The sequence below is a fragment of the Arvicanthis niloticus genome, chromosome 3 (genome assembly GCF_011762505.2).
Source record: "Arvicanthis niloticus isolate mArvNil1 chromosome 3, mArvNil1.pat.X, whole genome shotgun sequence".
Lineage (NCBI taxonomy): Eukaryota > Metazoa > Chordata > Mammalia > Rodentia > Muridae > Arvicanthis > Arvicanthis niloticus.
The window spans coordinates 128,557,082-128,582,496 of record NC_047660.1 but is presented as its reverse complement, the minus strand read 5'-3'; the positions used below and the strand labels follow the sequence as shown (position 1 = coordinate 128,582,496).

The window sequence follows — 25,415 nt, the reverse complement described above, 5'->3', positions numbered from 1 at the left end:
ATTTTACAGTTGAGGAGCCAGTTGCTTACAGAGATAAGCACCTTGTCTATAATCTAATAAAGGAGGGTCTGGCTTCTGAAGGAAGGATCTCATCACCCACGATTCTACCACCAAATATCATGGCTCTGAAAAAGACAAGATTCTGATCTGTACCTGTCTCTACCTTCACATAAGACTATAATGCAATCCTGACAGCTGCTGAACCCCAATTCTCCCACACTCAGCAGGCTGCTGTAACTGTCCCTGTCCCCCTTCCCAGACAGCCTGGAAAGTTCCTTCCTTATGGACCATGTTTCTGGCTTCTTTAATGATTAAACTAGACAAAGAAAACTGACTTATACCTCACTTAAGTGCATCAGGAATCTAAAAAACACAATATTAAGCTGACTAACCCCAATATTTTGTAAATATCAAATATAATAATACATTGAAAAGTAGCTAATTTCAGTTCCTTTTGGTACTTTTATATGTACATGTTTGTTAATATATGAAAATACATTTGGATACAAATATAGGTATGTAAACATAGATACTAATGATAATAGATATAATTATTAGCTCCCTTAATTTTCAATTTGGAAAATCATATATAAGAGTTCATCAGCAAAAAAAAAAAAAAAAAACCCTTTTAATGATTCGATTACATAGCTGAGCAAGTGAGTATGATTTAAGAAGCTATGGGCTGAAATTACCGTGTGAGACCACTTACTTGCCAGTAGTATCGAAGCTGACTTAACCACTCAAAGTCAGTGTCATCACTGATTTTTTTATTTACAAGGTTGGCAAGGACATCTCTAGCGTGAACATCCAGTACCACAAGGGCTCCCAGAGTAACGCGGTTCTGCTTGGACAATTTGCCACGGACCAATGTGACAATATCATCAATTTGATGGTTACATCTTGTCAAGTAGCTTTCAAGGGCCTGAGAAAAATAAAGTATAATTTCCCACTGTGATCAAAATCATTGTGAACAAAAACATTTTGAACTAGTATATTTATAAATGTATGTGTGCTGTTTCATATATAGATATACATTCTCATATATATGAGATATCCTCTGCATAATTTCTGTGTAATTTAAAAATAATCCATTTTCCCTACTACACAGTTTTAACAAACCATTCTGGCAGACACAGTGGGCAAACATGGTTCGTGTCAGCATCTTTTTCTATCCCTTTCTATTCTCTGTGGTTATGTTGGAGCTGTCAATCTTACTGCCCATCCCATGGGACATGAAGGAGAGGAAGAAACCCATTCAGAACCAACCATAGCTCTCCCCCAAGGACTCAAACAAGTGCTTTTCCTTAGATTTGGTCAATTTTGAGTCTGTGACTCTAAGCTACTGAAAACGTTATCCTCTCAACAGAGACTCGAAGAGAGGAGAGGCAGCAGGGAAAGTGGTACTAGGAAGGGGTCAAACCCTGAGACACTCAGGCCACCTCTCTCTCCCTTTGCTCTCTTGAGTCCTTCAAGCATTTTTCCATAAGATTGCTATATGAGGTTGGAAATACTAGTATCATTATGGTTTAAATATGATTTTCATGTGTCCCTTGATAGTTCATATGCCAGAGGCTTGATCTCCAGTGTGGCAGGTACTGAACTGGTAGAAGCTGTAAGGGACAGGACCTGGTGGACTGTCACCAGGTCGTGAATATCACCCTCAGGTGTGGGGTGGGCATTAAGTGGGTCTCATGGAACTAGACTCACTCCCATGAGAATAGATTATACTCAGCTGGGCGGTGGTGGCGCACGCCTTTAATCCCAGCACTTGGGAGGCAGAGGCAGGCGGATTTCTGAGTTCGAGGCCAGCCTGGTCTACAGAGTGAGAATAGACTATACTCTCCTTTGGCTATGAAGTGTCCCCTAAAGGGCTTGGTTGTTGTTGATGATGGTATTGTGTTGTTGGGATGTGCAGCAAACTTCAAGATGTAGGGCTTCCTGAAGGGAGTGGATGAATGGCATGTCTCCTTAAAGGCACAATGGACCCAACTGTCTGCCTCTTCTTTCTCTCTTCCATTTTCTTTCTCTTTCTTTATCTCTCTCCCCCTCCCCCTCTTGCTTTCTTTCTTTGATTTTTCCTTTCTTTCTTTCTGTCTGTCTTTCTTCTGTTCTTTATTTCTTCCTTCCTTCCTTTCTTTCTTTTCCTCTTCTTCCTCTCCCTTCTCTTTTTTTTTCCCCACAAGCCAAAATCATTCTATCTAAGCCGGTTGTCTCAGGAGTTTTGTCACAGTGATGGAATGTTAACTCAGGTTGTTATTTAAAGGGAATCTGGCGTCTTGTCGGTCTCTGTTGTTTTTCTCATACTATGTGTCTTTCTCTTATGCACTGTCTAGCCTTGGCTCCATCTACCATATTGTGATATAACCAAAAGGCCCTCACTAGAGTCCAAACCCAGATAAGGCTGCCTAAATCTTGGACTTGCAGCCTGCAGATGTAAGACAAGTAGAGCTGTTCTTGGTATAAAGTATCTTCCTTCTGATACATTCTTATAGCAACAGAAAGTCGCAAAGAAATAACAGTAATACTGTTGATAAACAATGCCAAGTGATTTGGTTTATTGTGAACTAGGGTAAGTTCTAAGGAAGAAAGACTCTTGCTTTGGAGTCTGTCTTCCAGTAGATAAGAAAATTTACAACTGGAAGAGGATTTAAGATGAAAGTAAATTACAATCAATGAAAAGTATTGTATTTAAGACTGGTGACCAGTTTCTCCACTCTCATGCTTTTTAACAAGTGCTGTATGCTGAGGAGTTTACTTTAGGCCTGTTGTTAAAAGGCAACAATAAAACCAAAATAAATACATAAGTAAACAAATAACAGCTTCTAAGGATGTGAAGTTTAGAGAATCAAGCTGAGACAAGACACTTCTTCCTTGAAGATTTTATCTCTCTAATTTTTATTTTTGTAAAAGCTCTTTATTCGGGCCCTTGGGTGCTTAAACACCATTTCATTTCTATTATTTACATGAGTGATTTTCTACTAAGTTGCTTCTTAAGTAACAAAAAATTAACTTCTGCTCCATCCATGTTTAGCCACATAAGTGTTTAAATCCTTGCAGCCAATTAGCGAATTTCATTGTATTTAGAAGCTACCCTAGTAAAGACAGTTTGGGATCCTAGAGTCACATAAAGTGCATCCTTGTTCTCTCACCAGCATAGTTCAGCACCTCCTAGTCTTCCCACCAGTCTTCACATTCTGTCATGACACAGAATAAAAAAAATAACACTTGGATATATTGGGTGTACATACTAACTGCATGCCCTTAGAAGTTTATCTGCACTAGAGTAGTATATTTTCCTGTGATAGAACAATAATGTTAGAACTGAAATTTGGCTCCAAAAAATATCAAAAGCTAAGCTCTTTTGAAATGATGTTGTACGAATCAATGGCAATTTAATTAACTAGACTGGAAAAATGATATGATGATGTTTTCATCACATTTTATTCCTTGTCAACATTCTTATCATGAGCAAGTGAAGCTAAAGGTAGCTACCACAGTGTTACCTGGAATTGATTATTCTTGCCATGCTTGGAGCCTTCTACCTTCCTACACCAATACATTAACTCAAAACCACACTCATACTTTCAATATCCTGACATTTCTTCCATTTAGTTTATAGACCCTGTGATATCTCCCACAGTCTCATTTCCCAACCAGCACTTATGGACTAGGAAAATGAAAACACAGATTCTGAAGTGAACATGCTCTCTGCACACATCAGTGTAGTAAGCGGTCATGATTTTAAGCTTCAGGAAACTCATATTGATAAGGTGGAGTGACTTACACATGTGCTACTCATCCCTTCCCCATTGGAATCTGCTCACCTAAAGAGAACAAGAAGCCCTCTCAAACTACACACACACACACACACACACACACACACACACACCACCAAAAGAGAACAAGAGGCCCTTTCAAACTACACACACACACACACACACACACACACACACACGACTCAAGGATCTATATGGAAGAGGGGCCACACAATATCACTGCATGGATAAAGGGAGTGTCCTCAGAGCCATCCTCTAGCTGGGAAGCTATTGGCATTGGATTGCTGCTTGGGGAGGGAGAGTCAGCTTCCTTAATAGAGTGATACCTGGTATGTAGACCACACTCCAGGGCAAGCCTCACTCCTGGAAGTAGTCAGGTAATATGAACTAGACTTGGTAGGTTAAAAAAAAATCTGACCACTTAAATTTACAAGAACCCGAAAGAGCTCTGATACATACATTATTATAGTATTGGTAGGGAAAAAAATAAATGGTAACGTGGCTCTTTAAATTAAAGTTTCTAATAAAGACGTGATTTCTAACTTGCAGCATGTCTCAAACTCTCAAGTACTATACACAGACTAAAACATGCCACAGAGGCTTTCTCCAACGTTCCCCAAGGCTCAAAGACAAATGGAGGCTCATAAAGTGAATTTACATGGGAACTCGAAAACGTTTCAGTTCCAGCGCTTTCCTAGCTGAGTCGGCATCTGACACAAAGTTCTGGATGATGTGAACACGCCCAGTGTCTGTGATGAATGAAGAGATGCCGATTATCCCTTCATTCAAAAAAGGAGCGACACACAAAGGGCAATGTACTATTGTGTTTTATAAAATTAATAGAAGCCATCCAAATATTATTAAACCCATACACTCAAATATGTTTGAATATTTGGTATGAAGCAGAACTCAAAATGTTCATTTATTCAAGATCAGTACATTAAAAAATAAAAATAGTCAAAATAAGTGAGCTGATGCTTTTTCTGTACAGGGTAGTTTTACTCAGGGCACAAAAAAGGATTCCATTATTCCATTATTCCATTATTCTCCTGATGTTTCTGAGCATCATAACTTTCCTGGATCTATACCCATTCTATTTGTAAAGGATAACAATGTTCAAACAACAGACTGAGAAGCAGGCACCCTTGACTCTGACATGATGGGAATAATGAAATAGTTTGGATAGAAACCTGGAACAATAACATATCCTTTTCTATATATTTTATTTTTAAAACCTATAACTTGGCTTATAACAAAAAGTATATTTTTGAATGGACAATGTTCATTTTATACTTTAAGCGAGTGTATTCTTGGTATAACTATTTTCCATGTCCTAAAAATATAAGTAATAAAAGCTTACCTGATGCCCCTCAGGTATAGCGATTTGGACTTCTACTGTCCAAAAGGTTTGAGATACACAGAGAACAGTCTGTCCAGGCCAATCTCTTACCCAATTAATTCGTGCATTATTTTTATAGGCAGCAATCGCATCTCCAATCACCTAATTAAAAAAATGGTAAAAATGTACATTCTAGAACAAGATACCATTGGAGAGCTAAACTATAAAACTAAATCGATTCATACCACTTAACTTTTTACAACATGCTTATCCAGTTGATAGATTCAAATAAAGCATATGATTAAAATCCTCACATACAAGTTAATTCATACGAGCAGGCATATTGAATATTATTTTTCCAAGCAATATCAATTTGTATAAACTGCATTTATCAAATTATTATATGACCAGCTTTAGTCAAAGATATCATAGATACATTTGTGTTGGATAAGTCTGTACAATTTTGGTGCAAAGTATAAATTCAAGGTATTTCAAAATGACAGCTATCAAATTTGTAGCATATGATTTTTGTTCAGTTAAATCAGTTCTCCACACAATCTCATGTACACAAGACAGAGAACACAGTTCTCTAACTGCTACCTGTGTTCCAGGCCTCCTCTACCTGTGTTACTCCCTTCTCTAGACATAGGTTGGATACACAAGGTAGTAATGATGGGCATATGAGACAGATGGACCGGTCTCTCAGGCAAAAGTGAAGGATACAAATCCACAAAGTCTAACTTATGTTCTTTGTTACAAATTTTCAGTGGGCTGATATATCCACTTTTTTCTACAAGATATCAATGGGAAATACACTAGCCTATCATATAGACCAACCAAAAACTGCAACATCCTCTGGGAAGTGACACTGACGTCAGGGTTTAAATTTCAGAAGGGACTGTCAAAATCAGAGTTTCCAGAAAAATAGATAAGAACAGTTAAAACTTTCTAGACTTCTGGTTTCGCTAGAGTCTCATAGAACAAAGACAATGCCAAGAGGTAACTGCCAATGGTAACATTTTTAGCAAACCACAAAAAAACACAGGCAAGGCAGATAAGAAAAGAAAGCAAGTAGCTAAAGAACAGAAGAAACAGTGAGGATATCAGGCACTTCAGACACAGGGCCCAGAGGACCCAAGCTGAATCTAACCTGAAAGCCTCCTCTCCCCCAAGGATTAGCCCCCCAGGATACCAGAAATTGCCATGCAAGCTTCCAAAGGAGGGAAACAACCAGCAGCCCTTCCTAGCTATGAGGCCAATAAATCACAATGACCAGGATGGCAAGTTATTCCTAAGGGTGCAGTAGTGGCACACATGCATTGGCAGTAACCAACAGCTCTCTAATTTGACTTAAGGCCCTCTCAACATGAGAGAAATCATTCGTAGTACTGAAAACCTAATTTGCTATCTGGGAGTAGTAAGTCATGAAGGAGGAGAATCTAAAACTATCACTTTATTAAACCACCATAATCCCTACTACACTCTAAATGTTTATACTTATACTCATAGATAAGTATAAAGTGTAGTTCTTAACCCTCAATAAATGGGAGCAGAGACCACAAATGACCAAAATTCAGAGTTGTAGAGCCCAGTCCCAACTAATACATGTAGAGCCCAACTTCTGCACTTAAAGCTCAGAGATTACTGTGGAAGCAGTGGCGGAAGGAACGTAAGGGCCAATAGAACAGGAAGTTTGCTGTGAGATTGTTTCCCAAACATGAAGTCTCACCAGGATGTCTGCCTAAATATAACCTGGACAAGAACGGAGATGCTAATGTATAAGGGAGAAACGCCCACAGCCTCAACCCTACACAAGGGACTGCAGGCAGCGAAGGACTGTGAGAGCAGGACCAACAGTCTTCTCCAGGGAAGAGCATACTAATTGTCTATGAGATGCCAAATGACCAGCTCTGGAAACATGCACATGAGAAACATCACACGGACCGTTCACGCATCGCAGTCATGTGTTCAGGCATGTGTCCACGCCCATAACAGCAACTAAGGAAAAATAAAGATCAGAAAATTATAGTTTTTCAAAAAAGCATATTGAGTTTGGAAGAGAGCAAGGTATGTATAGGGGGGTAAGTGAGTAAGCCTGGAGGAAGAGAGGGGAAAAGGGAAATTATAACTTCAAAATTTAAAAAAGTTAAAACAAAATGATGAAAGAAACAAAGGCTGGAAGAGCACCGTTGAGACAGATGAGATGTGTTCTGGAAGGACACAGTGGGGACTGAAAGAACGAAACTAAAATTTAAACTATACAAATGGATCCTGCATAGTTTGGTGAAGAGAAACAGAGTTATATAAATTTTCTACAGTACTCACGGTAGCATATGCTAAACTCATTTAAGCCATATAGTGTGTGTGTGTGTGTGTGTGTGTGTGTGTGTGTGTGTGTGTGTGTGTGTGTGTGTGTAAAATCAATACTTCCCAAGTAAAACTCATCCTCTCTGGCCTGGTGGTCACATGTATTAGAACTTATCAGAAAATAAATAAATGATTCGATCAACAAAGCCGGTCATATCCAAAGGGATATTGACTGAACTGTAACTCAGAAAAGGGATGAAGAGGGACTGGTCTAAGTCTACATGACTTTGTGTTACTTTTTTTTTTTTTTTTTTTTTTTTTTAAACAAAATCTCAGTTGTTCCTTTAACCAATGAAGACTCGGGAGTTGGATGCTGAGGTGAAAGACTGCTAGCTCAGAGAGGCAGAGAGTCACAGCACAAATGTTCCTTTCCCAAACAAACAAACAAACAAACCCAAAACAAACAAACAAAAAAAACAAAAAACCTTCGAACCGAATGTCCCTCCCTTCTACTTCCTGTGTGTCTCTCTATCCATCCTCCTGACTCCCTCTTACTCGCCATGTTTTTTTCTTAATAATCCCATGTTCACTTCCTGTCATCTGACTGCTTGCTCTGCCTCTTGACCTGTGGTTGACTTTATTTAATTCTGTCTACAATATTCAAGCAGAAAGCTCTTGGATGAAAGACGTGTGCTAAGGATGAGCCACACCACAACTAAAAACAGCTTTTTCTAGTAAACAACACAATCTCAGGGTTCACACTGTGATCATATATCCTGCAACAAACGGGCATACATTTACTAAAAAGATTTATTTAGGATTATAACATTATACCACATGGTGACATGAAACACCTGGATCTGAATTAACTTCTCCAATAGTGTATGAAAGAAAATGAAAAAATTAATGTTCACATTAGTTAGTTATACTCCATGCTCCCTAATCATTTATAGTTTTTATTGTTATACTGAAAACTTGATTACTAAGCCCATACAATAGTAAGATGAATTTAAGTACTCATTTTCTACTTATTGGCATAACAAAGAAAATAATTTTCAATAATTGTGACCACAGTGCCTTGTGAGATGTGGAAAACATGATATTGTTATAGACTGGGGAAAGTATGTGTGATTGTCTGGTGTCCTGTTGGGTATTCTACATACACATACACACTCAGCATTAAGATTCATATGCGCCAAGTATATAAACTATACAAAGATGCTTCCAAGGCAGGACTAAAACAAATTACATAAGCAACCACATGTCTCGTCATGATGAAAGCACCCACGCGCAGCGGCACACAGTCAGGCAGACATGCTGCTACAGCCTGGGTGCCACTGGCAGAGATGGCAATTTGTTCCACCTTAAATGAGTCCTTGCAAAATAACCACCTCAGATCTGCTCGTTTCCTCTAAGCTATCTGCAATGGTTATTGCTAATAACTAAATGAGGTTCACTCAATTTAGAATCCTTTCTGCTCATGTCTGTCAGTGTTTCCAGACAGGTCTAACTGAGGAGGGGAAACCCACCCTGAATGTGGGCAGCATTGTCCCACACAGTAGACTATCATAAGTAAATCATAAATAAAAATGAGAAAGTCATTGAGCATTACCAAACTTATAAAGCCTTTGATTAACATTTAAATAATTGTATAAAAGCGAAAAGGAAAAGGGGACATGGGATAGGGGTTTTCTAGGGAGGGGAACTGGGGAAAGGGGATGGCATCTGAAATGTAAATAAAATATCCAATAAAAATAAATAAATAAATAAATAAATAAGCAAGTGAGCAGAGGGCCAGCATTCACCTCTCTGTCTTCCATGTTGTGACAGACTGTGTTCCTTTAAACTGTAAGCCCAAAACAAAGTCTTTAAACTGCCTTTGTCAAACATTTTGTCACAGTAAGAAGTAACTAATACGTTCATTATCGATTAGTCTTGAATAGTAATTTATGTCTTATAAATTACTACCTAATTATTAGTCTACTTATCAATGACATATTTGTAGCAACATTAACAACCCATCCTTTTATCCTAAAAATAATAAATATAGCCAATTACCTTGTGAATGGACTTAATCATAATCCTCTCTAACTCAACCAGCCACTTCTCCACCTGCCCTCTGGCTTTAGCTGTTGAAATGGTGTCTACGAGCTCCACGACTTCTCCCTCACTGCTCTTCATATGTGTGATGTCCAAAGTTTCTGTAAATTCCACCTTTGCAATTCCTTCAAAGCATTTCTTGAGGTGAGGCTGCACTCTGTTGGGAAAAAAATTAAACAATTGATCAAAGTAATATAGCTTCTAACACGTCAGGGTTCTTTGTATGCTAACCTTTGTTTAACATTTAAATGGGAAGGGAGTAGTAGACATGTCTGTGTTGTCAATGCAGTGAGCTAGGAAATGCTTAACAGGAGCCCACGAGCCCAGCAGTTTTAGGTACAGTAAGTACTCCAGCAGATCTTCCAGCTGCGAGCCAGTCTTCCAATGCACAGAGCCATCTCAAGTGGGATTCAACAGTGTTGAAACTCACAGGCTAGGCTTTAGTATCTAAGTACTTTATAACTTGGTGACTCAACAGGTCTGGCATGCCCACCATCTTTCTGGCCACTGTAACACAGACTGTGACTAACACCTCATCTGTACACATTTTCAGCTTCATTCATCTTTAGATGAGCAAAGAGGAGTAGTGAATAAAACTCAGATGGAAATGTGGGCCTGAACTTACCTGTCTGGACTCTGTGACCTTTTCTGTGTGGATACAAGATATACAATAAACTAAATCTATTCAATAAAATACTTATTCACTGCCTGTTTTAGGTCAGATCTTTTCCTAAGGATTGAGGGATGTGCAATTTAAGAACAACAACAAAACCTAGTGAAATCCTTTGCTGCTGTGGGAACTTGTCCTGCTAAGGAGGAGAAGCAATCAGCACACCTATTAGAGCCCATGTGTGTGAGAGCAAATATGAAGAAGGGAAACAAGACAGAGACAAGCCTCAGGGAGAAGTGGCCAGAGTGGGCTGGCTGTCGGATGCCATTTCCAGTTGAGTGGATGTGAGTGGCCTCCCTGAGTGGCAGATGTCGGCTCCAGGACCTCCAGGAGACTGATGAAGTGGTCAGTGGATGCTGAAGGGATATGCTAAGGCCATGGTTCTCAACCTTTCTAATGTTGCTACCCTTTAATACAGTTCCTGGTGCTGTGGTGACACCAACCACAGAATTATTTCCTTGTTACTTTATAACTGTCACTTTGCTACTACTATGAATCATAATCTAAATGTCTAATTTTATATATATATATAACATTGCAAAATAATTTGTAAAGTGCTTAAGTGATAAAAATATAGAAGTTTTAAAATATAAGTACCCTAAAGGAGGCATGACCCACAGGTTGAGAACCACTGAGCAGAGAACCATGATGCATGAAGGAGAAGGCTCTCCCAGTTACAGGACAGCTGCAAGGAGGCCGGTGGGGCAAAGCAGAGTGGGAAAAAGGTCGTTACAGCCGACCTTCAGGCTCACCAGCGTCTCTCAATAGCTACAATTATCAGCATGTGCTTGCTACAAAAAATAAGAAGTAAACAACACCTACCTAAGAATGCTAGCTATCAACTTCATCCCTATTTATATATTTGAGAATGGCCCTCCTCTGAGACTATAGCCAGCCATAAAGCACCACAATGCCTGGCTTTTTATTGATGTACTTTGAAAAATGGATGAAAAGATCAGTATGATGATAAGGAGAGATAGCTGTGCCTTCAAAATCTTAAGAAAACATGCAATAAAATAAAAATTCCACTCCAAGGTCTATGCTATTCAGAAATACAGATTCAGAAACATTATGTATATTTTCAATAACTGGTGACCTATAATTTCAAATAATCTTAGAATATTCTTGTAGAGAGTTTATATGAACATAACTAGTTGTCTATTATTATTTATGTTCTATCCTATTCCAAAATATTAAATTTGAACAGATGAATGTAGCCAGGCATCTGGGTAAGGACGTTACTTACCGGGTGGGATCCTTAGTCTCAGACAGTATCTCAAGAAGCTCATCATTTGACAAGAAGAAGAACCTGGGGAAGAAGAGGCGCTTCTTTTCCAAGTACTCATTCAGGCCTTTAAGAATGAGCTCCAAGAGTTCATTGGACTTTTTCAGCCTCTCCAGCATCCTCTCGATAGTCACAACCGTCAAGACATGCTTGTTCTAAAAATAGTAAGTAAACAGCACTTGTCTCAGTTTGATTTCTGTCACTGTGATAAACACTATGACCAAAAGCAACTCATGGAGGAAAGGGAGTCGCTCATCTAATACCTCCATCACTGAGGTCACAGCCCATCACTGAGGGGACCAAGGAAGGAACTCAAGCTGAAACCTGAACACAAGAGCTGAACCTGAGACCACGGAGGAATGCTACTCTTCAAGGCTTGCATAGCCTGTTTACTTACACAACTCAGGACCAAGTGACCGTGTGTGTGTGTGTGTGTGTGTGTGTGTGTGTGTGTGTGTGTGTGGCATTGCCCACAGTGGGCTGGACCCTCCCATCTTAATAATTACTTAAGAAAATACCCCACAATCAAGCTCACAGGCCAGTCGGATAAAAGCAATTGCTCAGTGGAGATTCCTTCTTCCCAGGAGAATTTAGTCTGTATAAAGTTGAGAAAAAAACTACCCAGTGCAGCAAGCAATTCAAAATAATAGTTATTCATTTTATTTCTATTTATACTATAGTTGAAAATTTTTCATTTACTAGAACAAAGATTATGGAGAATTTTGATATCGTTGTCTTGAATAATCTATGCCTGCCAAGTTCTTTCATGTAAAAGTCATGTTGTCTATCCTTAAGCCATGGCATTCCCAACTTCCCACTGTAGACAGGAATGTAATGGGACATTCTAGGAAGGTTACATGAAGTTCAAACAAGAGGATGAAATTTTAAGAGTAAGCACTGAATCTTAAGATTAACTAATAACTTATTTTTTCAACTCTACTCAACCATGACTAAAACATATACCAAAACATCAGTTGAAAATTGTTTCACAGCCGGGCAGTGGTGGCGCACGCCTTTAATCCCAGCACTCGGGAGGCAGAGGCAGGTGGATTTCTGAGTTCGAGGACAGCCTGATCTACAGAGTGAGTTAGAGGACAGCCAGGGCTACACAGAGAAATCCTGTCTTGAAAAACAAAAACAAAATAAAACAAAACAAAACAAAAAAAAGAAAATTGTTTCACATATGAATTATATTCCAGGACTGGAGATAGGGCTAAGTCATTCTTAAACATGTGCAGAGCCCTGGTTTCAATTTCCAGCACCAGCAAAAAAGAAAACTCTCTTCCTTTTCAAGAGTCTCTCACATACGTGTTTTTTGTTAGTGTGCTTTTGGGTTTTTCTTTTTCATTTCTGGCCTCAAATTTGCTGTACAGCTATCCTGGGGCTCCTCGTGGGCCTTGCACTTCTGCCTCTGTGTGCCAGCAAACAGCTCTCTTATGCCAGCACTCAGGGCGTTGGTTTAATAATTAGAACACTGCTGAAAAGACAGCATGGTTTGCTTTGCAGTGAATTATGATGATGTAACAGAAGCACAATAATTTAGCAAAGAAAAATAACTATCATCAATACCTGTTTCATCAATAAAATAAAAGTATGGAACATGCGCAATGAGAGATTAATGAGTCTCCAGTTTTTTATGCATTTCATTGCGATTTTCAGAAGATTTTGTGTTTCAAATAGACATTTAATTCTGCCTCTCTCCCTCCTTTGTCTGCCTCTGCCCCCCCCCCACACACACACACACTGACAAACTCAGGACATAATTTGTAAATGTGCAAGTCATGCAGTGTGTACTAGTACTGTTACAAACCTAAATCTAAAATCCAAAATAGTGTTCTTTGAGCGCCACCACCTGGAAGAAAATGTGCTTTTCTTGTTTAAAAAAAAAAATTACTGCTAACAAAAGTGAAATTTTTCTTTCACAAATTAACAATAATTGTTTGGTTTGAACTCTGGCAACTTACTATAATTTGACTATTTTAGGTCTGATGTTTGAAAGTTATGATGTTAAACTTTTAGAATAACTAGGTTCTGTTCAGTAAATATTATAATCTCTGATCAACAACAAATAAGCTCCCCCTCCCCCAAATGCTTCAGAACAGATACGTTTTATATTCAAAGCTTTGTCAGTTGTGAAATATTTGTATACACCTTACTCGTTGAACATCTTAAATATGAAAGTCAAAAATCCAAAATAAAAGCTTCAGAATTTGAGGCAATACATGTTTTTAATTAGATATGCTAAAACTGTTCTAAGTTCCAGAGGTCAGTTCCACTTAGCCAAGTTAGCTCAATGGCTCTGAATCAAATATAAACTTCCAAATGGTCTGTATGCATTTGCCTATGAACTAAAACCACAAAAAGGTATCCTTACATGCCTGGAAGATAACTTACACAGAGGCAGTCTCCATGAAGAATGGCTTGGGCAAAGCAAAGGACCCCACTGGGACACGCTGACTTCTATCCTGTCCTCGACTCCCTTGTACACACCTAATCGTATATCATGTGTTTAATCTCTATGCTTTAAAATGGTGAAGAGAGCTCCTTCTCAAAGTTGGCATAAAGACAGAGAAATCAAAGAACATTGGTCCCTCCACACTCTGACTGGCTGCCAATAATTAGCTTAGATACACTAGCAAGGTGCTTTAACAGATGCTACTAGAAATTTAAAATTTAGTATGGCTTCCTTTGATCTTTTATGCATATTATAATTTTTAGTTAAGGAAATGCTCTTATAGTGTGTGTGTTGTTCATAACCATCACCAGTCCAAAAAGCCCAAATGAGGACTGATAAAGTTGACTGACATGTCCAGATCAAATGGCCTTCAGAGCCTGAAGCTCTCATTTTGGCTAATGGAGAAAGATTTCTCATCACTGCTGCCAGTAGGTTGACAGGAAATATAACATGTAGATGCATCATGGAATTAAGCTCCAACTAGTTAGTAAGCTTCTGGAGGAATTACCTTCCTCATATTAAATCCTGGACAACAGAGAACTGGTAAGGACCTCATTAAAGCTCTAGCACTCAGAGTAGTAAGGCAGGCTGACTACACAGACCCATAAGGCTCTTCCAACTCTGAGACTCTGGTTCTGTCAGGAATTGGAAATCTTTAAGAGCCAGAATATTAATATAGATCCTGGAGACCATTTACCTGAAATTGAATTTTCAGAGATTTTTTTTTCAGAATAAACTCAGAAATCTTTAGAACTAACAATAATTCCAGGATCAGTCCTGATCATTCAACAGCTATCTCTCAAAGGCCCAGCTCTGTGTCAGCCAGTCCTTGTGGTGTGGTAACAGCAGTGAACTTAACAAAGACCCCAGACTCCACGGACAGTGAGGCGCATAAAACAAATAAGAAGTAATGATTGACAAGCTACATATTCATTACATTCTCTCACGTAGTTCTTAAACCGGAAAGATGCTGCGAATGGATGGTCTGTGGTGACCTGCACCAAGCAGCTCCATCCCTGTCATTTTTCCAGTAGCATGCGCTCACTTACAGTCCCAGTGTCATGTTTTGGTAGTTCTCACAATAAGTCAAGCCTTTATTATTACCCCTGCTGTGGAGATCTGAGATCATTGATCTCTGGTGTTACTCTCCTGACATGTTGAGCAGCATGGCTCACACCACATAAAACGGCAACTTAATCAATCTGGCTGCTCTCCCACCCTTCACACACAGCAGTGCTGAAACTAAGCCAATTAATAACCATACAATGGTGTCCAACTGTTTAAGAGAAATTAAGTCAATGTTTTCCACTTTGAATCAAAAACTAGGGATGCAAGGAAGGTCTGCTGAAAGCCAGGGCAGGCCGAGAACCAAGATTACTGTGACAGTCAATAATGCTGTGCACGCGAAGTTCGGGGGGAGGGAGTGAAAGTACCACCACAGTGGACACACGAGCAGGAAAATAACAGTTTTATAGCTCACATGGAGAAGGTTACCATGGTCTGGAAAGAAAGACATCTATGACCACAGCCTTCTTTTAAGACAGGAGCACTGAGGAAGCTGCAGAGGAAAAGTTAAGTTTGCAGAGGCTGAGCTACAATGTTTAAGACAATGGGACCTGGAACAGCCACTGCTATGAAGAAGTTACACACTTACCCAGAAGCTCTAGTAGAGGAACTGATGTAGGTGGCCACACTAAAAGGCTGAATTTTGAATATAAGAAAAATAGTCTTTTGTTCTTTTAGACTTTCACAGCTATAAAGAAAAACCCAGTGCCAAGATTAAACTACAAAGAGCAGGTCAACTCCCTCTATGAGAGACTGATTCTAAGTTGAAACCAGTACTCATTTACTGTGAAAGTAACTTTTATTTATCAGATATAATTGTCTCAAAGGCTTACTACTAAATAAGCTCACCCTTACTCACTCTTTCTGAACACTGGCTGGCTGGTTCAGCTCAGATGTTATGGCCCAAACTCCTCTCCAAGCTGACTGATTCAAACTGGCTTTTCTCTGCTTCTGACTGAATTGCTCTGCTTGACCTCAAACCAACTCTGGTAATTTATTCTAATCTTCTGGCTCCTCATTCTCTGGCTTCTGGCTTCACCTGTGCCTGGCTTGTAAAACAATCCCAATAAAACTCCTCCTCATCCCTTCCTCCCTCTCTGTGTTCTCTCTCTCTCTCTCTCTCTCTCTCTCTCTCTCTCTCTCTCTTTCTTTCTCTCTCTCTCTCTCTTTCTCTCTCTCTCTCTCTCTTTCTCTCTCTCTCTCTTTCTCTCTCTTTCTCTCCCTCCCTCCCTTCCCCCTCTGTGTGTGTGTGTGTGTGTGTGTGTTGCTCTCTTCAGTCCTCTCTTTTCTGTACTGTTCCTGTGAGCATTGGGTGTAGCCTATCTCTGAATCATTCTGTCAAATCTTTCTCTAATTCATCACTTTGTCCCTCAACTAGACATCACTTTCAAACATGGGTGCTTCCTTCTATAAACTAACCTTACTTTCATTGTCTGGGATTAAAAGTATGTACTAAGGGTATGTTTGTATTTCAGCCAAAGGTGTGTGGTGAGTCTGCATTCCAGTCAGATCACATAGACCTAGAAGGTCTTTGGATCTGATCCCTTGCCAGAACAGCCATGCTGCAAGATTAAAATTCCTCTACAATTTACTGTTCCAGAAAAACCTAGGATTTTCTAGATTTTCCTAGAAATCCTGAGGATTCTACTAAATCTTGTCAGCCTGTGGTCTCTGAATGGGACAACAAAGTCTCAGTGATGGCACTCTTACAGCAAGCCCATTTATAAGAATAACAGCTTGAAAAGAAAAACAAAAGATTCCTTTCAAAATCTTATTTCCTTGACAACGTATCTGTTCATCCAAGAAATGTACAGTAAAATTAATGTGTTCCTGTCTTTTAACATAACATCCATACTATATCCCAAGGACAATTTTGGACAGGTAAGTCACTATTTCAGAACATTCTGTAAAGCTTCTAGCTGCTCAACATGCAAGCATGGAGCCCCGAGTTCAGTCTCCAGAACCCATGTGACAACGACAGTCATGAGTGACAAGCACTTTTATTCCAACCCTGGGGAGGCAGAGACAGGAAGATCCCTGGGGTTCACTGGGTTCCTGATCCCTTCCTCCCTCTCTGTGCTCTCTGTGTTCTCTCTCTCTCTCTCTCTCTCTCTCTGTCTCTCTCTCTGTCTCTCTCTCTCTCTCCCTCCCTCCCTCCCTCCCTCCCTCCCTCCATCTCCCTTCCCCCCCGTGTGTGTGTGTGTGTGTGTGTGTGTGTGTGTGTGTGTGTGTGTATTACCATTAATGACCAAGCAAAGTAGGATACTTCAGGGACAGATTTTTGTACAAATTCCATCTTCAAAACATACTTTGCTTTGTTTTTAGCTGCAATTTTATGTTTCAATCAACATGCTCAGGAATGCACCCCTAAAATGAGCGTGCCTAGGAAGAAATCAGCTCAAGACTCTATGAATACATGTAGTTCTCCTGAGTAAAATCTCCATGTTTGTTTTTTTTTGGGAAAAGCACCACTTTGGAAATGAATCACCTTGCTTGCTGTAAGTAATAAATCTTTTTCTATTATGTCATGTCTTGGCTGTGTTTATTTTAGATCTTTATGTACAGATATTCAAATCTACTGCATTTGGTTACACCAATAGGAGATGATGTCACAAAAACTAATGTCTTTAAAGAATGACATGAAAAGTTGACCTTTGGCTTCCATATCCATGTGTACACATGTGCACTCGTGTACATGCGAACATACACAATTTAAAAAAAATAAACATACCCTCAGAGCTACCAGAGATGGCAAGGATGACTCCTCTGATAGCTCAGGGCCAAGTAAATCAGAAACCTGGGAAGGAATCACCATTCTAGGTGTTATTAAAAGACATCTGTGACTCACAAGAAGAGAGCAGAACATGAACTTTATCATGTGATTCTGAGAAATGTTTCCAAACTGGGTGGGTGCCTTTGAATGGGTTCTAAACTTGAATGGGGAAGTAGCAGATGCAGTGGAGATAGTGAGAGACCTAAAGCCTGAAGCTATGACAGGATGGCACCAATTTCCTGAAAATAGAACACTTTAACAAATTAGGATAAGCAACAATGTAGCTTCCTGAGGGGTAGCCTGCTCCCTGTGAAGATGGTTAAAACCACTAACCAAAGACAGGGAGTTCCACTGTTACATAAAATTAGCAGGAGAAGTGGTGGCAGGTTTGACATGACTGACTCCAATTTAAAAAGCTCTACTGTGGGTAAAAAGTAAAAATGTCATGCCATCAAGCCAAGCGGTACTGCGTGCTGTAGAGGGATCTCTTGTCAACAGTGCCTTCATTCATTGCAAAGAATCCCCTTAGGAACCATATCCTTCAGCAGCCATCAAGGCACTGGCCAGCAGGTACCATCAATGTGGAGAGCCTTCACCAGCAAAAAGATTACAGTGAGACCGGGAGGCTCTTTAGCATCACTCGGCAGCAAACGACTGGTTTTATTTTTTGGTTTGGTTTAGTTTGGTTTGGTTTGGTTTTTTAACACATTTCTATCCTTTTTATAACCTGTATTCCTCTTTAAATTAACTTTTAAGTTAGTTTACAAAGTAATATGTTTTATCGTGGCATTTTCATACAAACAAGTCATTATTCTTTTTTTAATTCCCCACCCTCTTCCATGCCTCCTACCACCTCTTGCTGGTCCCTTTCTTTCTCAGACAGTTCTCCTTTCTGCTCCCATGCCACAGAGATTTCATTATCCTCTCTTTTCCTCTTCTCTCATGATCTCTGCACACATACACACTCTCTCTCAGACACACACATACATTCACATTCGCACACATATTACACACACACTCACACACATACACACACTTAATATACATTTCACATACAGGACAAAGCACAAGTAACTCTTTCTCAGCATGGCTTATTTTACTTAACATAATGATCTCCAGGTTCCATCCCCCGCACCTTTTTTTTTTTTTTTCCTGAAAAGTGTCATGATTTAATTTTTCTTCACAGTTTAATAAAATTCCATTGTTCATAGTAATATTTCTAAGATGAACATTGCTCTTCTATCCTTCAGTCTGTTCCATCTCACCAATAGAATACAGAGGAACACACGACTTTCCTATGCACTAGGAGTCATGGTCCCCTCAAAAACATGAAAACGTAAGTGGAACTTGTTGAGAAAACAAAAGACATCAGCAGAAATGGGAAGGGCACGAGAGGTTAATGAAAACTACAACCAAAGCACATTATACATGTGTGTGAGGATCTTATAATAAAACTCATTGTATATAATTAATATATGCTAATAATACTTCTAATATTCACAACCTGATTTACTATAACTTTTGTGTGCAGTGGTCTAAAACAGAACCCACGATATCTCTAAGGCATGCATGTAGCAAGTTAGAATACAGATACCACAAAAAGAAGAGGAGAAACAAAAAGGCAATTCCATTTAAAAATAAAGTACTTCATGTGTGTGCCTCTTCATACGGGTGAGCTGACTCCGAGGATGCAAGGTGTTACTCTGAAGATTTTTACAGAAAATGTTTCAGGGAAAGAGTTTTGCCAACTTAACAGCTGGAAAGAAGAATTCTATGAGGGATAGAAAGAGGAAGGGGGAGGGGGAGAGGAGAGTGAGGAAGAAGAGAGAGGCACAGGAGGAAAGGAGAGAAGAGGGGAGGGAGGAGGATGGGGGGAATAAAGGATGAAGAGGGGGAAGAGGAAGAGGCCAGGGGAGGGGAGGGGGGGAGGGGAGGAGAGGGGAGGGGAGGGAAAAGGAAGATGGGAGCCAGTGCAGCTGGAAAAGAACAGGTAAAGTAGGGGTTCTCTGTCTCTTTACCAAAAGGTAAAGATGGCACAGCTTATCCAGAATTCCCACTCAGTACAAGAACCCTGACGTGTCCCTACACAGACCTCGTTTCTCCCTGACACTAGCATACTTAATCTAATAAGACAGTGCTACATTTCAACAACAGAGGCCAAAAGTTTAGACTCTGACTTGTTCCGAGTATCTTATTGAATGAATCGGTAAATGTGGTAATCCTGTTTTCATGCCTCAACCCCCAGACTCACACTGTCTGTGTCATAAGTCATATATTTGGCATTAATAAGGACCATATCCCTTAAAACACATCTGTACGTACGCATGAACTGTCACCTTCCCTCAGCACAGCAAATAAATGAGTGTTTCTACTTCTGTGAGCCATTCTGCTTTTTATGAGGTCAGTGCTCATAGTAGGACCTATAAATCTCATGAGTGTCAGTCAATTGCCTCATTTCCCTTGTAATGTGAGTTCCTTGGGAGAAGCAATGTTGTGTGGAAGGAGCAGAAAGGAATAAGTCAGGCAGGAAGTCAATGAGTGACAGTGCTTCAAGATGCTTGGCATGTAAAAAAGGAAAGAACTGTCTGCTGCAGACAATCACCGCTCTCCTCCACGCTGGAAAAAGCCAGTGTGCTCACCTCCTTCTTCAGGGCCTCATGGCTCCTCCGGGTGGGGTGACCTCTCTGAAGCATTATGCCAATATCTGCTATTGGAAGCTGGGGTAGTCATGCTGGCTAGTAGGCTCCATAGTGGTAATAAGCCTTTACACAGTCCCCATCGCTGCCACTGGGATTCCTTTGCTCTTTGTCTGGATTGACCACATGTGTGCTCCATGAGAAGAGTTTTAGATTTTGCTTATCCTGCATTGATTATGAGCTCCCTTGACCCTCAAAGGTTCTCCAGGTTGGATAATATACTACACAGTCACTTTACTTCATAGCTCACTGTGCACACACTGGATGATGCTCACTGACATTCAGAAAATATGTCAACTGATTGACTAGATAATTATGCACATCCTTTTGTAGTTGTGCCTTTTACTAAGCATTCATTTAGAATCTAAGTATGCTCACATCATAGTCTGGCCTTTAGATACCTCCTTCTCCTCTTCTTCCTCTTCCTCTTCCCCCTCCTCCTCTTCCTCCTCCTCCTCTTCCTCCTCCTCTTCTTCTTCCTCCTCTTCCTCTTCCTCCTCCTCCTCTTCCTCTTCCTCCTCCTCCAACTTCCTTGATATAAATCCTTCCAATGTTGTTTCTTCTAAACAGGTATGCTACTGACCATGATCTTTTGGGAGACACTGTGTATAGGTGTGTCTCTATATTGAATTGTAAATCTGCACCAGCAAAGAACTAAATACTAGCTGGATCTTGATATTGTTATTTCTATGGCCCATCATCAGTCTCATATTTTATGAATATTTGTTCCTTCCTCACCTACCAAAGGCAATCTAGAATTGTATTTGATTGGCTTTAATAAAGAGTTGAAGTGGAAGGTGGGACTTTTAGGCAGAGATGGAGACTCTGGGACAACTGAGAGCTGGGAGGTTCAGCTAGCAGATACAGCTGTGAATAGATGGAGCAGACCAGAGCAGAGAGGGACATGTGGCCATGAGGCAGAGCAGAGCAGAGAGGGACATTTGGCCATGAGAAAGGACCTAGTGCCAAGATTGGTAGGGCTAGAGTAGCTGGGAGACTGCCCTAGCTAGACTGCCTAAGCTTTAAAATATTAAGTCTCTGTGTCATTATTTATATAACTGGTAGGTCCAAGAAAGTCCTGTTAATGATCAATGCAAGGCCACACCCTCATTCTTTTGGACCATCTGTCTTCCAAATAAGGTTTTAAGGTAAATCACTAATAAGCTCAACTGGGTGTATTGGGAAAGTCCCCTTCCTAGTGATCTAGAAGGCTACATTTAAGTGTCTACTTATGAAAGGTACTGGCATATTTTACTTAAGTGTCCGTAAATTGATGTCTAATTTTCCTTAGGTCACATCAAAGATTTTACTGTGGTTTCATCTCACTGAAATAAAACATAGAGGTTCTTTGGTTAACAGAACCACTCATGCCTTTTAGAGTTGCTGATAACTGCATTCTCATCAACACATTTGACCATATCTAAGAGGGTCTTTATTTCCCAGACAAGCATTATTGCAATACATTACTACCCGTACTTTCTACAGGGCTCTGCCAAGACTTTAAGTAAGAGTCAGCAGAATTTGAGGTGCTGAGTACCATGGGTCAGTTGAACACACTCAAATATCCCCCCTTTCAGCTCTCACCATCCTTCTTTTTCTCAATGAATAACTGCATTTCCCAGAACAAGTCCAGCAAGACCGCATAATTATAATCAAAGCCAGAAAGTCACTGGATTTGACTCTATATTTTGGGATATTTCAAGCCTCAGCTCTAAGAAAAGCAATTACAGATGCTCTTTGTCCTTGTAAACATCTCAAGCAGAGAATTTAAAATATTAAATTGTGGCATTTTATTAAATCTCTGGTGCTTAAAAAAAAAAATCATTCCTAGCCAGGCAGTGGTGGCGCACGCCTTTAATCCCAGCACTTGGGAGGCAGAGGCAGGTGGATTTCTGAGTTCAAGGCCAGCCTGGTCTATAGAGTGAGTTCCAGGACAGCCAGGGCTACACAGAGAAACACTGTCTCGAAAAACAAAAAAACAAAAAAAAAAAAAAAAAAAATCACTCCTGTTGTGGATTTGGTTTAATGTTTGTATTATGGGTTCCCAAATCCCACATATAAGACATTGTGGATCTCTGTCCCCAGTTGATTCTAATTGGTAAATAAAGTTGTGGACAGCCAATGGCTGGGCAAGAATAGAGACAGGACTTAAGATATCCCAGGCAAGGGAACCTGGGTAAGAAGAAGGATTTAATACCACCATACCAGGGAAGCAGAAGGATCAGGCTTGAAAGCTACAAAAGAGAGAGCATACAATCATGTAAGAGCCAGGGAAGAGTGGCCCAGGGTCCTCTCCCCACCTTTGGATCTAGGGTGGCAAAGATGGAATATAGGTTTTAGTAATAGTTCAGAATATTGGAGGGGAGACGTTAGCAACATGGAAGTTTTGGAGTGGCCCACCCATTGAGCCTATTAAGACATATTAAATATACAGTTGCCTGTGTGCATGTCTTTTTGAAAATTCTTTAATCCTTTTTTACAGTCCAGTCTTTATTCCCCTCCCAGTCCACCTTCCGACTGTTCCTCATCCCATACCTCCTTTCCCCCGACCCCAGTCTCTAAGAAGATGTCCCCACGCCAACCCTACCAGACTTCCCTACTCCCTGGATCCTCAAGTCTCTGATTGAGTCAAGACCAGGCAGTCCTCTGCTTTATATGTGTTGGGGGCCTCATATCAGCTGGTGTATGCTGCCTAGTTGGTGTCTCAGTATCTTTTAATAAAGAACTCATGCTGCCACCACTATCACTGCTACCACCACTGCTACCACCACTGCCACTACCACTGCCACCAGGGAGATTAAAGCAGATTAGCCAACTACAGCAACAGATGATGCCCAAAGTAGGGCTCGAACTCATTATTAAAAATTAATTGGAGATACTCGAATGTGCCATGATGCTAGATTAGAAGGTGAGGAGAATTGGGTTCTTAACAGAGATATGGGTATTGCCCAAGCCACATGATTCCTCTCCAAGCCACACAGGTTTGGAACTAGGACAAAAGGCATGCTAAATTGGCATACATAATTCTGAGTTTGTGGCTTGAGACTAGGACACACCCAGGCAAACCAAAGGATCTGGGCAGCAGGCTAAGGATTCAGCCAGACGCTCTATCTTGTTCTCCAGTACTGTGGAGAGCTTAAGCCACAGATGCTAAGAGCTCCTGCTGAGATAAAACAAGCTGAAAAGAATAGGCCTAAATAAGATAGGAATCAAAGAAATTATATTGTTTTAAGGATAGAAGGTTATGTCTGGTAATAGGCTCATACAGAAATATAGAAGAAAATTTAATTGAATTTAAATACATAGGAAAGGATGTTAATTCAAGTTATATAAAGAGAAAGGGGATGGATATACATATATGTATATGTATATGTATATGTATATATATGTATATCCATATATATATGTATATCCATCCCCTTTCTCTTTATATAACTTGAATTAACATTATATAACTTGAATTATATATATATATATACATATATATATACACATACATATACACACTAATCTCCATAGAAAAGAGGATTTAAGCACACATAGATGAATAAATGAATTTAGGCCTTGATCTCATTATTAAAAGTTAATTGTGTAAGAACATGATGGGGATAATGGAGAGACACTGTTTCAGTGGATAATGGTAATTGTTTAGATTACTTTGATGGTTTCAAATTGTTTTAATTATCAAAACGCATGTGATTGCAAGCTTGGTGGTTATGATATTAAAAATCCTCTGATAGAGAGGTCAAAACAGAGCAGTCCTGAAGAGAAAGGAGGCTGCTAAATTGAATCAATGTATACCTTTGATGATTTCAGGTTACTGGACCAAGGACATGCTATTTTGGGAGAGAGGCTCTGTAGTTTTATTAATAGGAAAGAAGAGAAGGCTCTGGACCCCTTCCAGAGTAATATAGATCAGATATGACAGGGGAAGACCTCTTGAAGATCTTGGTTACAGAAAAGAAAAATTTGAGAAAATCAAACAGGACAGGTAACTTGATCTGCTGATTCTTAACATAGGAGCAGCCCGGGAACTGGCTTAGACATAAAAATGTCTCTAGCCAAACGTCAGCTAAAATTAGACAATAACTCTTGTGTGGTTATGGAATCCTTAAGATTCTTCATGCCCGCCGGGCAGTGGTGGCGCTCGCCTTTAATCCCAGCACTCAGGAGGCAGAGGCAGGCAGATTTCTGAGTTCGAGGCCAGCCTGGTCTACAGAGTGAGCTCCAGGAGAGCCAGGGCTACACAGAGAAACCCTGTCTCGAAAAACAACAACAACAAAAAAGATTCTTCATGCCCTCCTTCATATCATGAACGAAGATTGATCACAATTGGTTATTGACCAAATTACTTCATAAAAAGGACAGTTGTCTTTCACCTGCTCAAAGAAAAAGCAAAAATTTTACACTTAACTAATCTGTGCACCTTGCACAACCCATACGAATATCTTAATAGTACTAAAATTTTGGTTGTGAGATTCATACAATGCAGAATGTACAGCTCTGATAAGAACCATCCACTGGGATGCTGAAATGACCCACTCTTCCAACCCCCTGCTTCCTGATGCTCTACAGAGACTTGCTTCCAGAATAGCTTCAGGGTCATGCACGATTCTATTTTAGCAGTAAGCAGTCTATAGCACTCTGGGCTTTGGTCCTAGACTAAGGCTATGCTGGTCTGTGTGTGACCAAGTTTGATAATATTGTTGACTATGGATGTGACATGGAAGGCTGAGGCTGGTTCACCCATGGCAATTCTGTGTGAAGTCAGTCTATATAGATCCTGCTACCAGACTGGGTCATACATAAGAATGTGGGCTTGAGGTCTTATACCCCTAGGATGAATCTTGTAAGAATAGACTACCTGTTCTACTATTTCATCAGAACAACACACACTCAATACACATCCAACTTCAGAGCACACTCCAGTGCTCAGACAGTGACCATAC

At 40.0% G+C, this 25,415-nt stretch overlaps 1 protein-coding gene across 1 annotated transcript in view; it reads right to left on the bottom strand.

Annotated features, from left to right (window-relative positions):
* Dnah7 (dynein axonemal heavy chain 7) overlaps positions 1-25,415 on the bottom strand; it is a 256,781-nt gene that overhangs the window by 159,396 nt on the left and 71,970 nt on the right. The window contains exons 20-23 of the mRNA XM_034497949.2: positions 11,439-11,632; positions 9,481-9,679; positions 5,137-5,277; positions 710-922 (exon numbers count right to left, since the gene is read on the bottom strand). Of these exons, the coding sequence (XP_034353840.1) occupies positions 710-922; positions 5,137-5,277; positions 9,481-9,679; positions 11,439-11,632 (747 nt within the window). The remainder of the gene's footprint in view (positions 1-709; positions 923-5,136; positions 5,278-9,480; positions 9,680-11,438; positions 11,633-25,415) is intronic.